General features: G+C 37.4%; 2 protein-coding genes across 2 annotated transcripts; both read left to right on the top strand.

Annotated features, from left to right (window-relative positions):
- The first annotated feature begins 205 nt into the window (after positions 1–205).
- LOC107795880 (uncharacterized) lies at positions 206–2437 on the top strand. The gene is made up of 3 exons (XM_016618585.2): positions 206–688; positions 1122–1516; positions 1819–2437. The coding sequence occupies exons 1-3, from the start codon at positions 553–555 to the stop codon at positions 2224–2226; spliced, it is 939 nt and encodes a 312-aa protein (XP_016474071.1). The 5' UTR covers positions 206–552; the 3' UTR covers positions 2227–2437.
- Positions 2438–17886: 15449 nt separating this feature from the next.
- Positions 17887–18369, top strand: LOC142167278 (uncharacterized). The gene has a single exon (XM_075227442.1). The coding sequence runs from the start codon at positions 17887–17889 to the stop codon at positions 18367–18369; it is 483 nt and encodes a 160-aa protein (XP_075083543.1).
- Positions 18370–20208: the final 1839 nt, after the last annotated feature.

Genomic DNA, 20208 nt, shown 5'->3' with positions numbered 1-20208 from the left:
TGTAGATGCTCATTTACTCGGTGACACCCAGGTTTTGAGGATTTTTTGTATTTAGTTGTGATGTTTCATCTGATTTTATGAAATTTTTATTGATTTAAACCTGTTTCTAGCATGTTTTGCTTTTAAAAATGTCGGAATATGTGAGTTGTCGGCTTGCTTAGTATAATAATAGGCGCCATTACTATGTGTCAATTTTTGGGTCGTGAAACCCCATCTTCCAGAGCCGGACTCTTGCTGGTTATAAATGTTAATCCCCTTCTACCTCTGGAAGAATCTCCTTTCCTATTCCTATTTCGTTATTTCCTCTCTTATTCTCCCTCTTTATCTGCTTCTTACATTGTTTTCTTCACTTCATGTTGAGTCTTCATCTCTCTTCTTTGCTGAATATTTACTCTGACCCCTGACATTTCCTTAGTACTGATCACAACCTTCTTATAGTCGCAATTGACAAACTTTTAACTTAATTCAAGAACCCCCATTTTCTTTATTTCATTCTCCTCTCACTTAAGTCAAAAAGCCACAAGTAAAAGCGTCAGGGTTAAAGAAGGAAGTATGGAGGTTGCAAGAGTTTATGAAGGTTCTAACGTGAATAGCCACAACGGCTTTATACTTCCAAATGAAATTTTTCCTCCACCTTCTAAAGTTCTTGATTCTCTCTGGATTTCCAATTCCTCCCCCACTTTTCATGGTAATATTCTTCTCTACCCTGCTAAAAATGTAGAGTAGTATTTATTTATTTATTTTTACTTTTTCTTGTATGTTTATAGTTCGTGACTTTTATTTTTGGTTGGATGGTGTGTTGACCCTTTGATGATTATTAGATTATAGCCTATGGTCATTTGATTCGTTATAAGTTCAGATTTATGACCTTGGTATCTACCTTCTTGTGGTCCTCTCTGTTTTTATCCAGAAAGAGATCGAATTTTGGTCCAAGTTTGTCTTTTTTGGTGTTTGTTAATAATTCAGTATTTTGAAATAGGATATTTAGCAGTCAAGCAGAGGAAATAGACACATTATGGTTCAATTCATTAGAATAAAACACATATATTTTTGTGAATTTGAAAATGAACCAAGATTTAATACATTTGTGAACTTATTCTTCCTTGGTTGCTCTGTTTCAGGCTCTGTTTCCATGGTTAATTTCAACGATACCCGAGGAAAAAAGACTAAAGAGAGGTCATTCTTCCCTTCACTTGACAAGGAAGAAAATAGCAACGAGGATTATCAAGTATCCTTTCACCAACCCGAAAAGAAAAGCCGACTCTTGCCAAAACAAGTTCAGTTTCTTGCGAAAAGTTTTGAGGTAGAAAACAAGCTTGAACCAGAGAGAAAAATCCAATTGGCTAAAGAAATTGGATTGCAGCCTCGGCAGGTTGCTATTTGGTTTCAAAACCGGCGAGCCCGGTACAAGAGTAAACAACTTGAGAAGGATTATGATGTGCTAAAAGCTAGTTTTGATAAACTCAAGGATGAATATGATAGCCTCTTCAAAGAGAATGAGAACTTGAGAAATGAGGTACTTTATACCTCCTATCATTCAACATTATTCAAGTATTTCAAGATAATTTAATTTTTAGGCGGTCGTTGAGGAACGTCGAGAATTATAAATTTTTTTTTTTTGGACGAATCGGAGCAACTCATTCATCGTGATAGCAACGTCATTTTGTCACTTACTATACCCATCGCGCATTTAAGTTGTCTGCCAAGGATTCTACCCGCCGCTCGATAGAACTTGTGTTGAGAATTGTAGTTAAAAGTCCTGATTAGTATTAGAAGTATCTCTAATCTTACTCATATTTTTCCTTTTTTGTTCAATAGGTTCATTTGCTTAAAGAAAAGTTGTTCGACAGAGTGAATGGGGAGCAAAATTCAGAACAAAAGGAACCCATTAGTCCACTTAATACAGAAGCTCAGAATTCTACTACAAATATGCAGAATTTAACAATGATGGTCTGCAAACAAGAAGATGCAAGTTCAGCAAAAAGTGATATTCTTGATTCAGACAGCCCATGTTATGCTGACGAGAATTATACTTCTTTTTTGGAGCCTACTGATTCTTCACATGTATTTGAAACAGAAACATCGAATTTTTCTCAAGAAGATGACAGCCTATGCTGGAGTCTGTTGCCCTCATTATGCTTCCCAAAGCTTGAAGATGACCTACCAGTAAATTCTTGCAATTTGAGTTTCCAAATTGAGGATCAATCTTGGTTCTGCCATTATTAATTTTCTTGTTCAACATTGGCTCGATTATAAGGGGTTAAAATCCTTTGTTATTCCCTTTCTACTTTTTAAACTTCTGCAATAACAATAATAATACTAATCTGTATATAGATTCATTAGGAGTTTAGGACGAGATGTAAGATCTTTGTTTCTTCCAAAATGTTCTAATTGGCCCTTTCTTTAGCTCAAAAACAAATGGTACTATTGAGGTGAATTCAGTTTATTTTGAAGTTAAAACAACCAAAGTAGGATCATTTGGTCTTATTCAGTGAACTTGTACTGTCATGAATCCCCTTCTGGCATATATACACAACCAAAAAGAACAGGGGGATTACCTATGTGCTGCTTCTGAGAACTAGGAGTGCTCATGAAAAAACAAAAATTCCAACCAAATCGAAATCCGAATTAAACCATACAAAAAATCGATAATATTTTGGTTTAATTTGGTTTTGATTTTGAATTTTAAAAAGAGCAATTTATGCAAATACCCATTGAGCTTAAAATAATGTCTTTCCTACCCATTTGAATACTATTTACAATATATACATACCCAAATAAACCAAATTACTCCTACCTACCCACCCATCACCCATTTGGCTTAGGCTAGTTTGATTTGACTTGACTTGGATTGGCTTGAATTTGCTTTGCTTGGCTTGAATTGGCTTTGTTTGGCTTCATTTAGTAGCTCAGTTTGACTTCATTTGGTTGACTTTGACTGGGTATTAAAAAATAATGGATAGGGGTAAACTACATGGGCAGGGGCAGGTAAATAGTTCCCTGAGTATTTGCCAAAGATCCCCTTTTAAAAATCGACCAAATTTAGTTTGGTTTTGGTTTAAATAAAGAATAACCGAAAAAAATTGAACCAAACCGAAAAGACTCATCGCAAACATTAAACCTAAAATAAACGTACTGACACGACTAATATTTAATCCTAATTGATTATTACTCTGGTTATACATTCTGCCTTATCGGTCTACACAAATTTCAAGAGATTGTAGATCTTGTGACACAACTTTCTTCCATATAATTTTAGGTTTGTTTCATCCCGTATTCTTTTAACAGCTTCACTTATTATGGTTTTACACCATTTCAAACGACCATCTCTTGTTGTAAAAGGCCAAATGACCAAAAATAAATAAATAAATGCCACAATGCATATTCAAGAGAAAAAGAGAGTATGGAGGTTGAAATGTTAAAATGAGGAGGAAGAAACGGGGCGATACCCTCTTACTAAATCGAGTTTTTAAAATGATTTGATGAGTTTGGCTTTTGTTAAACTTTGTAAAATTGGATGTTGAGACACACTCCATCGTCTTAAATTTTTTATTAAGGGAATCAAGGATTATTTTTTAAAACATGAACATCTTGATGATGCATTGTTTGTTACATGTCTAATTCTAGTTTCCCTTATAAACATATTTTAATAGCTATAATCTTCCTGGAAACTACTACAATTTGTTTTTTACAAATAGACTTCGTCACTTCTAGCACGTAGCCTTTAAGGAACAAATGAAATGAATTATATATACTCCGAATGAACTAATCTTGTTTAACGTATTTTAAGTTAAATAAAGCTTTGGAACCTTACCAAACACTAGCCTGTAGCCACAAGTTTTTGAAGGAATCAAGTATTCCTATTGTTGCCAATGATTAAGAGACAAGTCTAAGATAATGATAATTACATTTAAGATACGACCACTACTAATCATGCTCTTTTTCCACTCTCTCGTTGACTTAAAAAAAAGAGAGAGAATTCATGTATGTTTAGAAAAGTTTAAGCTTGGGCAAAGTAAATCATGTTCCAATTGAGCATTTATAGTACTTAAAATTTATTCCTATTAGACACTTTTTTGATAACCAACAAAAACTTAAAGAGTGTAATGCGCTCGGCAATGATGCAATAAAATAACCAATTAAGCGAAGACATTTGATATTTGAATCAAAAATAATAATTAAAAAATAAATTATGAGGAAAAAAAATATTTTTAAGCAACCAAAAAGAAAAAAGTAAATAACCTAATTCTAAATCCCACCCCCACCCATCCAAAACCCCATTTCTTCGGCTAAACCCATCATCACCCTCCCCGCTATCGACTTCACACCCATTTTTCTTTTGGTTTTTAGATTTAATTAATTTTTACTTTTAGATTTAACGGATTTTTTTTATTTTTAATCTAATATTTTCTGGAAGAAGAGAGATAAACGAGAAAGAAAGAGTAGAGTGGTTGGTCTCCATTTTTTTCTAGCGAACAAGGTGGTGCTATTTAGATTCAAAGAAAAAAGGAGAAGATGGCGGGGACAGTGATGGTTGATTCTTTCCTTAGTAAGAAAACCAGATATGGCAGCTAATGGTGTCAACAACACACAAAATTGAAGCGCGCGTTGATCGGGAAGAATTGTCCTGGTGTGATGACTCAATCAGCAAGACCTGCAACGAAGGGGACGAGACAACCCCGGTTCATGAAGGACAGTATCCTCAACATATGCGGGGCCCAACTCCCGACAATGCTGGGACGAACACGTTGTGGAAAGGGTTAAACTCTTGAAAGAATAGCAAAGAATGATCATGGACCACCTCTCAAGGCAGGATCGTGTAATGACGGAATTGAAGCAGGCGTTATCAGGCGCTTCCAACAACGCCAATGGTGGGGCCCCGGTTCATCCCAACGCCCCCGCAATTCAGACAGCACAAAGAACCGATAACAAGACCCCCAAGGGATGAGGTCTGCTAATAACAACTTAACTGACCCTTTCAAAAACGAGCTCGTGAGATTCATTAGAGAGATGAAATGAGCGAATGGATCAGAACGCGAAAGAGTGTCATGCTTGGATAGACCGGATTTGGGGCGCGCCGCCAGTGTTGAAGGGCCTGGATTCAAAAAAGTACACACAGTTACCGTTTAAACCAAGTGTGGTACCCGAGTTGATCCCAAAGAGGTTCAAAATTCCGGATATACCAAAGTATGATGAGACTTTAGATACGTAGGAGCTCATCACGACCTACACCACGACAGTGAAAGGAAACGATTTGGCTTAGCATGAGATCGAGTCGGTCTTGTTAAAAAAAATTGGCAAAACACTTACAAAGGGGGCCCTAACATGGTATTCCCTCTTACCTGAGCATTAAATTGATTCTTTTGATATGCTTGCAGATTCGTTCATTAAGGCCCATCCTGGAGCAAGAAAGGTTCAAGCCAGGAAGGCGGACATATTTAGAATTTCGTAGGGCAAATCCGAGCTACTACAAGAGTTTGTGATCCGGTTCCAGAAAGAAAGGATGCTGCTACCAACGGTTCGAGATTAGTGGGCAGTAGAGGCATTCACGAAGGGTCTAAACCCACTAAGTTCTGATGCCTCCGAAAAACTGAAGGAGAGCTTGCTCGAGTTTCAAACAACCACATGGGCAGATGTCCATGACCTCTATGAGTCAAAAATAAGTATAGAAGACGATCATCTTGGATTATCGGTATCGACCAAGGGATGGAGTCGAGATAAAAATCAGGACAGGTTTAAGAATGACTTTGATGCAAATCGGCGATCCTCTAGAGATTGCTTTCTACTGTACGAGAGGACCGATGGGCATAGCAACAAAGGTTTTTAGTTATTGGATAGGATTTCTCCCGAGAGAAGAGTCGATCATGACCGGAGCAACAGGTCGTTGCAGGAGAAAGAGGTACCAGGGGCCCGAGATTCTGCATATCCCTTGTTATCAGATTAAAACTTTAACATCAACCTGGTAGAGTTAGTATCGGCAAAACATCAAAGAAGCGCGGTTCTCGAAACCCATCCGATCAAACCCTAGCTAGAGGGATCGCAGTTTATGGTGTGAATACCATGGGACTCATGGCCATAGAACTGGGGACTGCCGACATCTTCATGAAGAGGTGGCGACATTGTTGAAAAATGGCCATCTTAGGGAACTTTTAAGCGACCGAGCCAAGAACACATATGGCCGAAGCCAGGACAATACGGAGACTTCGAAGATACTAGAAGGATCACCCTGGTTGACTATCAAAATGATCTTCGGAGGAAATGAAGCCAATGGTGTAACCTTTTCAATAGTGAAGAAAACAAAGATATCGGTGACTCACAACAAGAGACTCTGAGAAATAGCAGAAAACGGTATCACCTTCACGAAGGAGCACGCTAACAGACTTCTTCTGCCACACAATGACGCTTTGGTAATCTCTCTCAATGTTTTAGATTTCAAAATTAAGCTTGTTTTGGTTGATCCAGGAAGTTCAGGCAACATCATCTAATGTAGAGTTCTGAAGCAAGCAAAATTGACGGGGAACATTATTCCAGCGACAAAACACCTAGATGGCTTCATCTTGACAAGTGTGACAACGCGAGGAGATATTTTACTGTCCACACACACTGAAGGAATAACAAAGACCACCATATTCGAAGTAGTAGATGGTGATATGGTTTACAATGTAATTCTCGGAAGGTCGTGGATACATGAGATGAAGGTTGTAGCCTCACCATATCACTAGTTGTTGAAATTTCCAATGCCGGAAAGAATCGAGCAAATAAGAGGAGTCTAACTGGCAGCAAGGGAGATGAACACGGTAACTGTTTCTAGCAGCAAGGGGAGAGAGTCCAACAAATAGCAATTACAGGAACCGGTGTCTTCTCCCTTTCCGAATGACGAAGATAAAAGCGAGGAGTCATCGACGTGACCAAGTCGACCACGAAATAACCTGAGCAAGTGGCATTGTTCGAAGAAATATTGGAAAGGAAGTTTCATTTGGGAAAATGATTAAATCCCGAGCTCAGGTTGGAATTTATAAATTTTCTTAAAGATAATGTTAACTACTTTGCATAGTCGCACTCGGATATGACAAGTATCCCATTAGAGGTAGCAGTTCACAAGCTAAGTATGGATCCAAACATCCCACCGGTAAGGTAAAAGAAACACCCGATAACAGAGGTCCGAAACAGATTTGTTAAAGAAGAGGTAACCTGGTTACTCAATATCGGTTCGATTCGGGAGGTAAAGTATCCAAAATGGTAAGCCAACGTAGTTGTAGTGCCCAAAAAGAATAACAAATTTAAAATGTGCATATACTATAAGGATTTAAACAAGGCGTGCTCTAAAGACTCATTCCCGTTGTCGAACATTAATCAAATAATTGATGCTACGGCCGGACACGAACTAATAAGTTTTCTCGATGCTTAATCCGGGTACAAGTAGATCAAGATGAGCCCAGAGGATCAGGAAAATACCTCTTTCATAACAAACTTTGGCACATATTGCTATAATGTGATGCCTTTTGGGCTTAAGAACACCGAAGCCACTTATCAGAGGTTCGTTAATAAAATATTTGAGAATTAGATAGGCAACACAATTGAAGTATGCATTGATGACATGTTAGTCAAGTCTTTGAAGGCAGGGATCATTTGAAACATATTCAAGAAACTTTTGATATTCTGAGGAAGCATAACCTGAAACTCAACCTGGAGAAATGCGCATTCGGTGTTAGTTCTGGTAAGTTCTTGGGGTTAGTGGTCTCGCAAAGAGGGAAAGAGGCAAATCTCAATAAAATCAAAGTTATCGAGGACATCTTGGACCAATTGACGAGTGTGAATGAAGTACAACGACTGACCGAAAGGTTGGCATCTCTAAGCAGGTTCATCTCAAGATCCTCAGAAAAGTGCCATCATTTCTTTTCACTTCTGAAAAAGAAGAACGATTCTATATGGACTCCAAAATGCCAACAGGTACTAAAAGACCTTAAAGTTACCTGTCCAGCTTCCCATTATTGTCAAAACCGTGGGAAGGCGAACAATTGTTAATATATCTAGTAGTCTCAAAAGTAGCGATAAGTGCCATTTTGGTTCGAGAGGAAGAAGATACGTAATTTTCTATTTATCACGTTAATAAAATACTGGCGGGTGTAGAGACTCGTTATCCGCACCTCAAAAAGCAGACCTTAGCACTCATAGTTTCCTCTCGAAAGCTTAGGACTTATTTTCAGTGCCACCCCGTAGCCATTGTGATAACCTTTCCCTTAAGGAATGTCCTCCACAAGCCTGAGTTGTTAGGCCATTTGGCTAAATGAAAAGTTGAAATTAGCGAATTCGACATTGAGTATAAAACCAGAATTGCAATCAAGTCACATGTTTCGGCCAACTTTGTGGTCGACTTCAGTCCCGGGTTAATGCCCTTGGCTGCTAAGGAAGCAGTGCTGGTATCGGAAATGGCATCGAGAGTTTGGACCCTATTTAGGGGTGGAGCCTCCAATATGAAAGGGTCCGGTCTTGGGGTAGTTTTAATCACGCCCTCGGGGGAGATCCTAAGTCAGACCATTAAAAATGTTCCGTTAACTAACAATGAAGCCGAGTATGAGGCTTTGGTTGCAGGACTTGTATTTTAAAATACAACACTAAAATTGATAACCAACAATAGATAACAGGAAGAAGAAAGGAATAACTCGTTGTTGAATCTTCCTCCTTGCTCCTAGTGTATTCTTGCCTCCAAAGGTGTTGTGTAACCCGAAAGTGGTGTCTCCTCCTTCTAAAATTGTGTAAAAATCATGTTTAGTGTGTATTTATATGACCTATGTAGGGTGGAGGACCGTCCAATACAATCCAATATCAGATATGAGAGATGGAATCTGCGCCTGCCTTCGGGCGTCGCGCGCCCATGGACGCAGACTCAGCTTTTGCAATGTTTCAGTTTGCGAAGCGATCCGTGCCTGCGCTTCACTTCGCTGTTTTGTGCCTCAGTTTTCTCCTTTTTCGCGTCCGTTTTTGTGCCACGCACGAGATTGGATGAGCTCCCAATTCTTTCCATATCTTCCTTTTTGTGTCAAATTGTCATTTTTTGATCATTTATCATCTATATTCACTCATACACATAAGAAACGCATAATGGGCATATTTCACTTGAAAAACCACGTAATCTCGACTCACACAAGAATTAATATGCAAATATACTCAAAAATATGTACTTTTCATCATTTATCATTACCCCACACTTAAACTCTTGTTCGCCCTCGAGCAATGTAAAATTAAGCACGTCGGTAAGTAACACATTTTAAAACATACCCAAGCATCCTACCAATGATAATGGTTTATATCAATGCTTAGAACCTATCATAAGCACTATTTATACTTTTCGTCAAGGTTTAAAATGATGCCTAGACTATTTAAGATATTTGTATGACTCTTTCTAACATCCTAGCCTCAAAAGATGACTCCAGTATATTTCTCTTTGTGACTCGCTTCTTGTGCCAACTAAAGATACGAGTTCCTTACCAATCTGTTGTAAAACATGTGCCCTCACCAACAAAACAAAGAGAGTAATCAGTCCGCACACTCAAATATGAATTCAAATATAATTTAAGAAAACAATTCACTCATTCTCGCAAAGAAACTTATGTGCCCCCATAAATTGGTATTTTCAGCTAGTGGCTCTCTCAATACACACATGCACCTTTTAGCCTTTTTATGGTTCCACTCAAAAACTACCCTAATCTCTTTTCCTTCTCTTCTTGCGACTTAAGTGCTTTCGGAGGTAAAGGTTGAACAAGATTTAAGTAAGAACAAAAGGGATTCTTCTTGTAATGTGGATACCAAAGAAAAGGTTTACAGGCTCAAATGGGCTAACAAAGGATAATTTTATCACTGGTAGGCAAGTAGCTCAGAGGTCAATCAAAGAAAAGCCTATATCATTTTCTAGACTCGCAAAGCTTACTTATTTCTCTTCAACTCATATACAGGGTAAGTTCTAGACTAGCAAGGGATGACACAAAGTACAATCAAATATCTCACCTCACACAATGCACATGACTTCTCACGACGGCTCAGACTCGAATCAAGTTAAGACAACTAAGCATAGTCATAAAATAATTCAATCAGAGAGGATGTACATAATAGGAGTCAAAAGATGAGCCTAAGTGTCAAAATAAATCACATATACTCTCAAGGCATATAGTCACAAGAATCAAGAAGAAAGTACCCAGTACAAATGCTCCAGCTGTTGATACCCAATTTTGCCATCATATTTTTGTTAAATAGTATATATATACTTTTAAAATATCATTTTGCATCATTACTTAATTTAAAAGAGTTACACAAGTATTTTCTATATTATTTCATAATTTGTAAAGCTTTAAAAATGATTTTCTTGCATTTAAGTCACTTGAATATGCATTAATTACCACTTTAAAATATTTTGTAATGATTTAATCATCCAAATCTATTATTTTCATCCACATATAAGTTTCATAATATTTTTACTTCATTTCATATCATTATATTGGTATTTTAAAGCTATTTACAATATTTGGTAATAATAGCCTATATGCTATGCATAATTACAATTATTATATTATTCATGCTAAAATAGCATTTATATATTTTTTATAATGTTAAGTTATTATTTTCAATCATTTTATTGCATAAGTAATATTTTATTATTTACTAATTATTTGATTTAAACAATTTTGTGTATTTAAAATATAGCCCAAGTTATATCAATTTTTCGGACCGAAGATGAAGAAAATGAGTCCAATCTCTTCTTTGATCTACCAATGGAACTAGTCAGATGCAGTGTGAGTGACACTCATTCCTCAGTGACAACAGCATTTGTTTTTGATAAGGAGCCAAAAGGGGTCCTGAAGAACACCACAGCAAAAATAACTGATAGAAAATCCGATGAGTCGAGACGCCATGTTCGGTTTTCTACATCGTCCCCTGACTCTGACTCGCCCAAATCCTGCGTAACTCCTCGCCTTCACAAGGCGAGGGAAGATTTCAATGCCTTCCTAGAAGCCCAATGTGCATGATCGATTAGTGGCGGATTCAACCATAGGTTTTGCAGTCGGCAAAATTCAGTGTTTCAAGGCCGAACCTTATATATATTTGCGAAAAACATATAAAGGTAGAGTTAGATATGCATTTCAGAATTCACAATGTTTAGATTCTGAATCCGCCACGGTGCATGACCATGAACTTAAATACACAAACCTAGATCATGTATTGTGTATGCATAAAATATTTTTCCCTTTCTTGAGAAGAGTCAAAAGGAGCATCTTTCTATTGTATCATGTAGGTATACAATGAAGCTTTATCTTCTTGAGAAGATCCTACTATGTTTAGCTTGGTGAAATGGAGAGAGAAATGATACTAACAGCATTTGTAATATGATTCTTATTACGGAGTATAAGCTATCAAATCATGATGCGATAATGGAAGACTCAACATTAATGAAATTAAAGAACAACGTCTATATCGACAATTTATAAGCGAAATTCCTACCATGAAAAATACTTATTTATACCCGTTGATTATATCAAATCAATAAATACATGACATGTGTCTTTACATGTATATAATTACGCATTTTCATGTCATTTTAATGACTTAATCATAATAAACTATACTTATAATTTAGTGTGAACATAGAGTGTGCATTGTTTTTGCCTTCGAAATCGTACCATCGGCCCTAGGACAAAAAAATGAATTTATCAACTAACTCAGAATACTAGCAAAATCAACCAGAAATTCTTTTACATATCAGCAACAAGTCTGCAAAAATTTGGACTCCAAAAGACAACTACATAATAGATGAGAGAAGAATTAATCCAAACAGCCGCGGAGCAACTGGAATGTGACTCACCTCAAAAGGCACTATTGCTGAGGATCCTTGCTGGTACTAAAAGTATGTACTGCACTCTTTTTTCCTTCGACCAGTTTTTGTCCCTATCGAGTTTTTCTAGCAAGGTTTTTAACGAGGCAGCAACGTAAAGCATACTACGAAAAGAGGATCGCCGGCAAAGACAAGACATTTTAATATCAAGGTACTAAAATTCTCACACCGATGGGACCGACAAGTACGAGCTCGCGTGGTAAACAACCTGTGGATGGTTAAATAATCTTTGGCCCGATGGCAAGCCTCACCTTTCATAATTCAAAAAGATTATTTACCCATTCACAAGTTGTCTCCACCGATGAAGCAGTAGTATAAATATAAGACTTCCACTGTTCGAACCCTCATACTTAGCATTCGAACACTGGGGGGAATGTATGATACGACACAAAAAATATCACGAAAATCAAGGACTGTTAGAACCGGGATCGAGAATATCTCATCAGGGGCCGAGGACTGCATGATCAAACCCATAAAAATAAGTTGTACAAGTTAGCCACATGTATGAGCAACTTTATTTACTTGAGCAAATGAATGCCTATGTACTTTTAAAGATAATGGGAATACAATAAAGTCCTTTTATTTTTATCTTATTTCTTTGTTCAAATGATGAGTTATTTTTATCGGTTGAGGATTGCCCAACCTTTCCTGATGTCTCGGTGAGATTTCTTTCCTTCCTCACCTATCGCAGTTGTTTTTCTATCTCGGGTTTGTATGGTAGCACTTCCTTCGCAGAAGTTCTAGTCATGCACCACTCTGAACCTGTAACCTGCGCACAGTCAAAGAACACCAAACGTAAAAAGGGAAAAAAAAATAAAAAAAAAATCTTGAATGAGCACTACAAACTATTTCAAACACTATTGATTGTCAATTCCCGACAACGGTGCCAAAATTTGACGAGCCCAAAACACCCCTTAAATTATGCTCGCTAGTCAAAGATAGTATAGTATAATATCGTATCCATAGGGATTGGAGTTAAACAGTATTTTCGTAGTTTCTACCTTGATTTATATTCAGGAGAATCAATAATTGAGATTTATATGATTAATAACTACAATTAACTAAGAGTCCAAAGTTATTGACTAATGACTATCGAAACAAAAAAATAATCAAAGAAGGTTATCAATGGGAGAAGATAGGATTTTGATAGGATATATGCAAGATAATTATTTGGGATCTAACTCTAGATAATTCATTTCTAATGTTCAAGTGAGTCTGTCTAATTCACTCAATTATCAGTTCAAACGTTAAGCAAAACTCCTCTCTCGATTAAGTCTTAACCTCACAAGATGAACCAATTTAAGCACGTGAAGATATGCAAGATTGCGTAGTGGATTGGTCTTTAGGAGAACCTCTCTCGATTATCCTCCTAACTAAGTTTAATCAATGATTCAACTAGTCTCTTTCGATTACTAAGAAGAATTAATGAACTCAACCAACAATATAATGCAAAGATATCACAAGTTATAATCCACAACAATTAAATCATCCAAAACAATTCAATACATAAAACTAGAGTTATAATCCACAAACAAATATCAATACACCAAATCCATCAAACCCTAAAGGGGAACTACTCCATAGATATGGAGCAATTAATCACAAATATGTTTAAAGTAAAGGAAAACATAAATCGATCCAAACTCGGGTCTTGAGTGAGGATTGAATGATGAACTCCTTGTGCTTTTGCTTCTCTAACTCCTCCTTAGCCTCCTTAGGTTTCCAATATGTCAAAAGTTCAGGAAATAATGTTTTTTTTTATATATTTATACTAAGTAGAGTCAGTCCCAAACGAAAATACCTTCTCCTAGCCGAAATAGAAAAATTACTCTGTAAAAGGCACAGGCGCGCCGCATGGGGCGACGCGCCATGCGGGGCATTAGTGGAAAAATCCAGAGAGTTGGTTCTGACAGGCAGCAGAGAAATGCACAAGAGAGGCACCGCACGCGCTGCGGCAAAGGGGATTTCTTAGAGTACGAATATTTCTTGCGTTTTGACGTCCAGACTTGGTCCTCGACCCCCGAACACAATCCCGGCTTAATCCCTTGGGCTTTTACTCAGACTTCAAAGCTCCAAATTACTCAAATTCATTCCATAACATCTATAAAGCTTGGAATCACTCCTACAAGGCATAAAACACATAATAAGTGCAAAACACTATCAATTAAAGCTCAAACACAAGTAAAATGCAGTAAATTAGAGTGCAATAAGCAACTAAAATACGAGATTATAGCCTACCATCAATCCTAGGATCTTATTTCCCTAGGCAGAGCTATAAATAGCGGGGTTAACAGCCATTGTAAGGGCATGAAACATTCTGCACACTAAAGCTATATTTTTTACTATTTTGCTCTCAATTTAACAACTTTATCACCACTTCATCATTTTTCTTGCTTCTACTCTCGGAAAGGCTGAGTTCAGAACTAGGCTTATTATATTCTTTAATTTCACTTATTAAATCGTAATTTTAATCTTATTTTTTTTTATTTGTATATCAAATCAATTCGCTTGTCTACAAACTACGTTACAAATTTAACTGTACCGTTTTACTGGTAAATAGAAGAAGGTGAGGTGGCTGAATAAAGAATATAAAGAAGAAGGGTGAATGGTGGTGGTGATGGCGGCAGCGACAGATACGGTGGTGGATGGCGGAGAAGTTGTGGCAAAGGAAGAATGAAGAAGAAAGATTTGTTTTTTAAAACAAAAAAAGTTGCTGAAAAAATACCTCTCGCATGCCGGGTGTAGTGATATTTATCTTAAAGTGTATATATTTATATGTGTATTGCCTCATGTTTTACTCGTGTTTTGTAGATTTCAGATGTAAAATATATTGATTTATGTTAATTCGTGGTATCTTTATATATAGGAATCATCCGAAAGCAATTGGGGGCGAAAGATGCAAGATTAGAGCCAAAACGGAGGAAAAATGAGAAATGTGGAATTTCAGCGCCACAGGCAGCGCCCCGATGTGGCGCCGTGGACATAATCTTCAGCAAGCCAGTGCTAGGGCCAGTGCCCCATGCTGCCCTAGACGCTGGTGACGGAAATTTATCCAATTTTGCCCGAGACAATGTTATTTCGGCCCTAGACCTACCCAACGCGTATAAAAGCATGACTAAGCCTATTTTGAGATGGGAGAAGCCACTTTGAAGGAAAAATACACACGAGGAACATCCGGGAGCGAGGATATCTCAGTTTTCTTCATCTTTTCTTAGTATTTTTAATTATCCAACACTTATGAAATTGTTTGATATTATCATGAGTGGCTAAAACCCATAGTTCTGGGGTTGTGATTTAGCCATGAATATTGTTATTTAACGTTGACTTAATCTTAATAATAATTCACCAATATATGGTTGTTTCTTCAACTCTGTAATTAATTGCTTAATTTTCTGGCCAGTAATTAGGTTCTATTTACTATCTATGTTGTGCTTGGGAAAGCCATGTTTATATTAGAGAAGAATTGAAGAGAGCACGGTCTTAAATCTACGGGGGAGCAAATTTGTGGTTAGGATGGGAATATACCTAGTCACCGTGCTTAATTAAATATCGTAATATTAATGCGTACTTAATAGATTGATTTCATAGGAATATAGGCGTTAATCAATTTTGAATAGGCAAGTAGTACTTAGGGAGAAGGCTACGAGAGCAATTATTCGATTAATTAGCAACCATGAGTGAATTGTATGAAAGGGAGAGTTAACTAGAACACAATAGGATTGGTGAATCGATCACAAGCCTGGAATATTTGTCTCTATTGAATACACAACACCCATTTTGCTGCTTGATAATTTAGTTACAAGTTAGAATTATTGTTTAGTATAATCACACTTTTGAACTCGGATTGGCTCGACTAGATAACAATCTTGGTGAATTTAATGGGTAGTTAATACAAGTCTCTGTGGGTTCGATACTCGACTTATCATCTTATTACTTGTACGACCACGTATACTTGTGTGTGCGTTTTGGAGCAACAAGTTTTTGGCATTGTTGCCGGGGACTTGAATATTGACTACTTTCTAGTTTTAGCTATAATTGTTTATTTCGTCAAGTATAATGTTCCTTCATTGTTGCTCTGCTCTTAGGAACCTTTATTGAATGCGAAGAGTCAGAAGCCAGGACAGACTTAAAGGCCTTGACCCCGAACTTGAGAGAACATTTCATAGGAGGTTGCGGGAAGCAAGGGACACAAATAATCTTTAGGCACTCATTCAATTTTCTCTGAACATGGCAGAGGAGCAACATATGGCAGTTCAGGAGGTGGCGATGCCCAGCATTGCTAATATCACCTTCAGCATTGTGAAGCCCAGAATTACTGGGCACTTTGAGCTAAAATAGAGTATGATCCAGCTACTTCATGCGAATGGGCAGTTTATGGGTCTTCCACACGAGGATCCACAACAACATATCCTGAACTTCTTGGATATTAGTGATACTTACATCACTAACGAAGTCACTCCAGACTATGTAAGGCTCACACTTTTTCCATTCTCTCTGTTGGGCGAAGCAAAGCGATGGTTGAAGGTAGAACCAGCTAATTCTATTACATCATGGAATGATCTAGCAAGAAAATTTTTGGCAAGGTTCTTCCTTTCAAGTAAAACTACAAAGATCAGAAGTGAGATAGTCGCCTTCAAACAGAAAGCGGGGGAGTCTTTATACTCAACTTAGGAGAGGTTCAAGGGGCTGCTCAGAGACTGTCCTCATCACAATCAGACAAATGAAGTGTTAGCTCACACTTTCATAGAAGGGCTACATCCAGAGACAAAGATTGTGGTAGATGTTGCAGCTTGAGGTCAAGTGTTGGAGAAAAGCTTTGATGATATATATGCGTTATTGAACAAATTCTCCAAAAGCAATCCTAATTGGCAAGGAGAGATGGGCAAACACACAGTGCAAAAATCTGTAGAGGTTCTCGAGTTAGATGTCGTCTCTGCATTATTAGCGCAGATTTCCATATTGATCAATCAAGTCAATCAGATGACCTTGGTTATTAACAAGCAATAAGCACAGCTAGTGCAACATGTTCAATTGTTTTGTGAAGTATGCGGAGAGGGTCATACGAGCGACTTATGCCTAGTTAATCCAGAGTTTGTCTGTTTGTGGGTAATGCAAATAGAGGCCAGACAAACCAGTATGGGAACACTTACAATCCTAATTGGAGGAACCACCTAAACTTCTCTTGGGGTGGAAACCAAGGTGCTCAAAATCAGTACAAGCCACAAGCACCTCAACAACAATATAGACCACCTCAGGCTGAACAACATGCAAACTCGACGAGTTACCTTGAGGAAGTGATGAAGAAATTTATGGCTGACCAGCAGGCCTAAACAACAGAGATGATGAAGAAAGTAATGGCTGACCACCAGGCCCAAGCAACAACAATGAGAAATTTGGTGCGACAAATGGGACAACTTTCCAGTGCCCAAAATATTTGACCAGTTGGAGCTCTTCCAAGAGACACTGAGGCTAATCCTAAGGCATCTATTAATATTGTGTCATTGAGGAATGGGCGACAGTTAGAAGAAGTCCAGTCGAAAAAGAGAAAAAAAGTGACCTATAATGAGAAGCCGGCCACCATAGAGGCAGAATTAGAAAAATTAAATGAGTCAGAGAAGCCAGCTGAAGAGGCGGTGGCTAAGCAACCCCCACCATTAGTTGCGAGGACACCACCTCTGTTCCCTCAAAGATTGCAGAAAGTGAAGGATAATGCCACGTATAAAAAGTTTTTTGATATTTTGAAGCAGGTGCAAATCAATATTCCACTGGTAGACATCCTGCAAGAAGTGCCCAAATATGTTAAATACATTAAGGACATAGTGGCAAATAAAATGAGGTTGACCGAATTCGAGACTGTGGCACTCACTGAGAAATGTAGCTCAAGAATTTGAAGCAAGCTACCTCAGAAATTGAAGGATCTAGGTAGTTTCACTATCCAAATCTCGATTGGTAAGTATGCAGTCGGGCGAGCATTGTGTGATCTTGGAGCGGGCATCAATTTGATGCCGCTATCTGTGTTCAGACAGTTGGGGTTGGGTGAGCCGCGCCCAACAACGGTAATCTTACAGTTGGCTCATCGCTCTCTTGCTCATTCTGAAGGAGTGATTGTAGATGTGTTTGTTCAAGTGGGTTTTTTCATATTCCCTGCTGATTTCATTATCTTGGACTACGAGCCTGATCAGGATGTCCCATTTATTTTGGAGCGTCCATTCTTAGCCACGGACCGAGCTATTATTGATGTATGTGAAGGAAAGATGACGATGAGAGTAAGTGATCGAGTAGAGGTATTCAATGTGTATAAAGCACTCAGATTGCCAGTCCACTACGAAGAGCTATCCATGATTGTTGTGGTGGAAAGCGATGCTACGTCATTGGTGCCTTATATGAACCCCATAGATCCTCTTGAACGAGCTTTGATTGGGGATGAAGAAGACAATGAAGACGAGATGATGGGAGAAATTGAGCAAGTACTTGACATGTCTTGAAGTTATGTCCATGGGTTTGGGAGATTTGAGGAGTTGGACAGGCCTGTCACTTTGACCCCTCCTAAGCCATCTATTGAAGAAGCTCCAAGGCTAGAACTTAAGCCCCTTCCAGCGCATCTGCATTATACTTATTTGGGGAATTCTGAGACATTAGCAGTGATTATCTCATCCAGCTTGACTAATGTACAAGAAGAAAAATTGCTCGGAGTACTTCGTGAGCATAAAAAGGCTACGAGAGCAATTGTTCGATTAATTAGCAACCATGAGTGAATTGTATAAAAGGGAGAGTTAACTAGAACACAATAGGATTGGTGAATCGATCACAAGCCTGGAATATTTGTCTCTATTGAATACACAGCAACCATTTTGCTGCTTGATAATTTAGTTACTAGTTAGAATTATTATTTAGTATAATCACACTTTTGAACTCGGATTGGCTCGACTAGATAACAATCTTGGTGAATTTAGTGGGTAGTTAATATAAGTCTCTGTGGGTTTGACACTCGACTTATCATCTTATTACTTGTACGACCATGCCATGTCAACAAAAAGTGGCTAATAGGAATACATTTTAAGTCTTATAAGTGTTCAATTGGAACATGAACGTAAAGTGGCACAGAAGAAAATCCGGACAAGTATAGAAGGCTGCGTATGACTTTGGCCTATAAACTTCCTAATCTCCATTTACAGTACAATTGTTCAGTTAGGGTAAGATATGCATTTCACCAGCAAATGCAAATGCATCGCTATTTTTTACTTGAACTGTACTGTGGATGTCCTAAATGAATTACTAAAGTATACATCATATTAAGTATTTATTTAGGATTTAAGTTATATACACAAATAATATTTAAAAAGATTATATACTATCAGTATAAGTTACTACTCTATTTACTAAGTTACCATATCATCGGTCTTTATAGAAAGAATTAGTTATTGTTATAGGTTAATTTTACCTGATGGTGTATAAATAATTTTCACACCAATGCTGATGTTGTGAAGATTATTCCTAACTGAAAAGCTTGGATTCAACTTAGATTACAATATGGATGGATTCAGTGGCAGATATAGTTTAATTGCGGATCAATTAATATTTTAATATAGAATATAAATATATATGCAAAGAATTATTAAAATTTTAAAAATATTCTAATTTGAGAACATATTTTGGAAGTGTAATAACTTCAAAATAACAACACTTTCAACACATGACCCACTTGCATTAGAGATTTGAAAACCAGTTTTATATTTTCGAGAAGTTGTTGTTGGTATCCAAATTTGTGTACCAAGTCACAAGCTCGCCAAGCAATGAATCTTAGCTAGTTCATCAAGCTGGTCTCTTTTTAATGCTGAAGTAAGGAGGCTTGCAAGAACTACAAGAGCCTACTGCTTAATTAGTGATTCCTAATGAAGAAAAGCTTTTCTCTTTTTCTTTTTCCGCCTTATAATATTATTTAAACCATGAAATTTCGCCTTCGATTTTCGTTTGCGTTCCAAGAACTTCTAGACCATGTGAAAATTACCCCTATAGCCCCTCAAAATTTTAATAGCCCATATTTTTCCTTACTTATACGAAATGGCTTTTCGGCCCAAACATATTACATCTAATAGCCCGAAATATCTATTTTGTATATTTTTTGTATAGTGACAGTCTATTTTGTATAGTGACAGTCTATTTTGTATAATGACAGTCTATTTTGTATATATTTAGTATAGTGACAGTCTATTTTGTATATATTTTGTATAATGACAGTCTAGTGTATATAAATTATATAGTGACAGTCTATTTAATATATTTTTGTATAGTGACAGTCTATTTTATATAGTGACATTCTATTG

The sequence above is a fragment of the Nicotiana tabacum genome, chromosome 12 (genome assembly GCF_000715075.1).
Source record: "Nicotiana tabacum cultivar K326 chromosome 12, ASM71507v2, whole genome shotgun sequence".
NCBI classification, from domain to species: Eukaryota; Viridiplantae; Streptophyta; class Magnoliopsida; order Solanales; family Solanaceae; genus Nicotiana; species Nicotiana tabacum.
The sequence above is the reverse complement of the archived record's forward strand: the minus strand, read 5'-3'. Positions and strand labels throughout refer to the sequence as shown.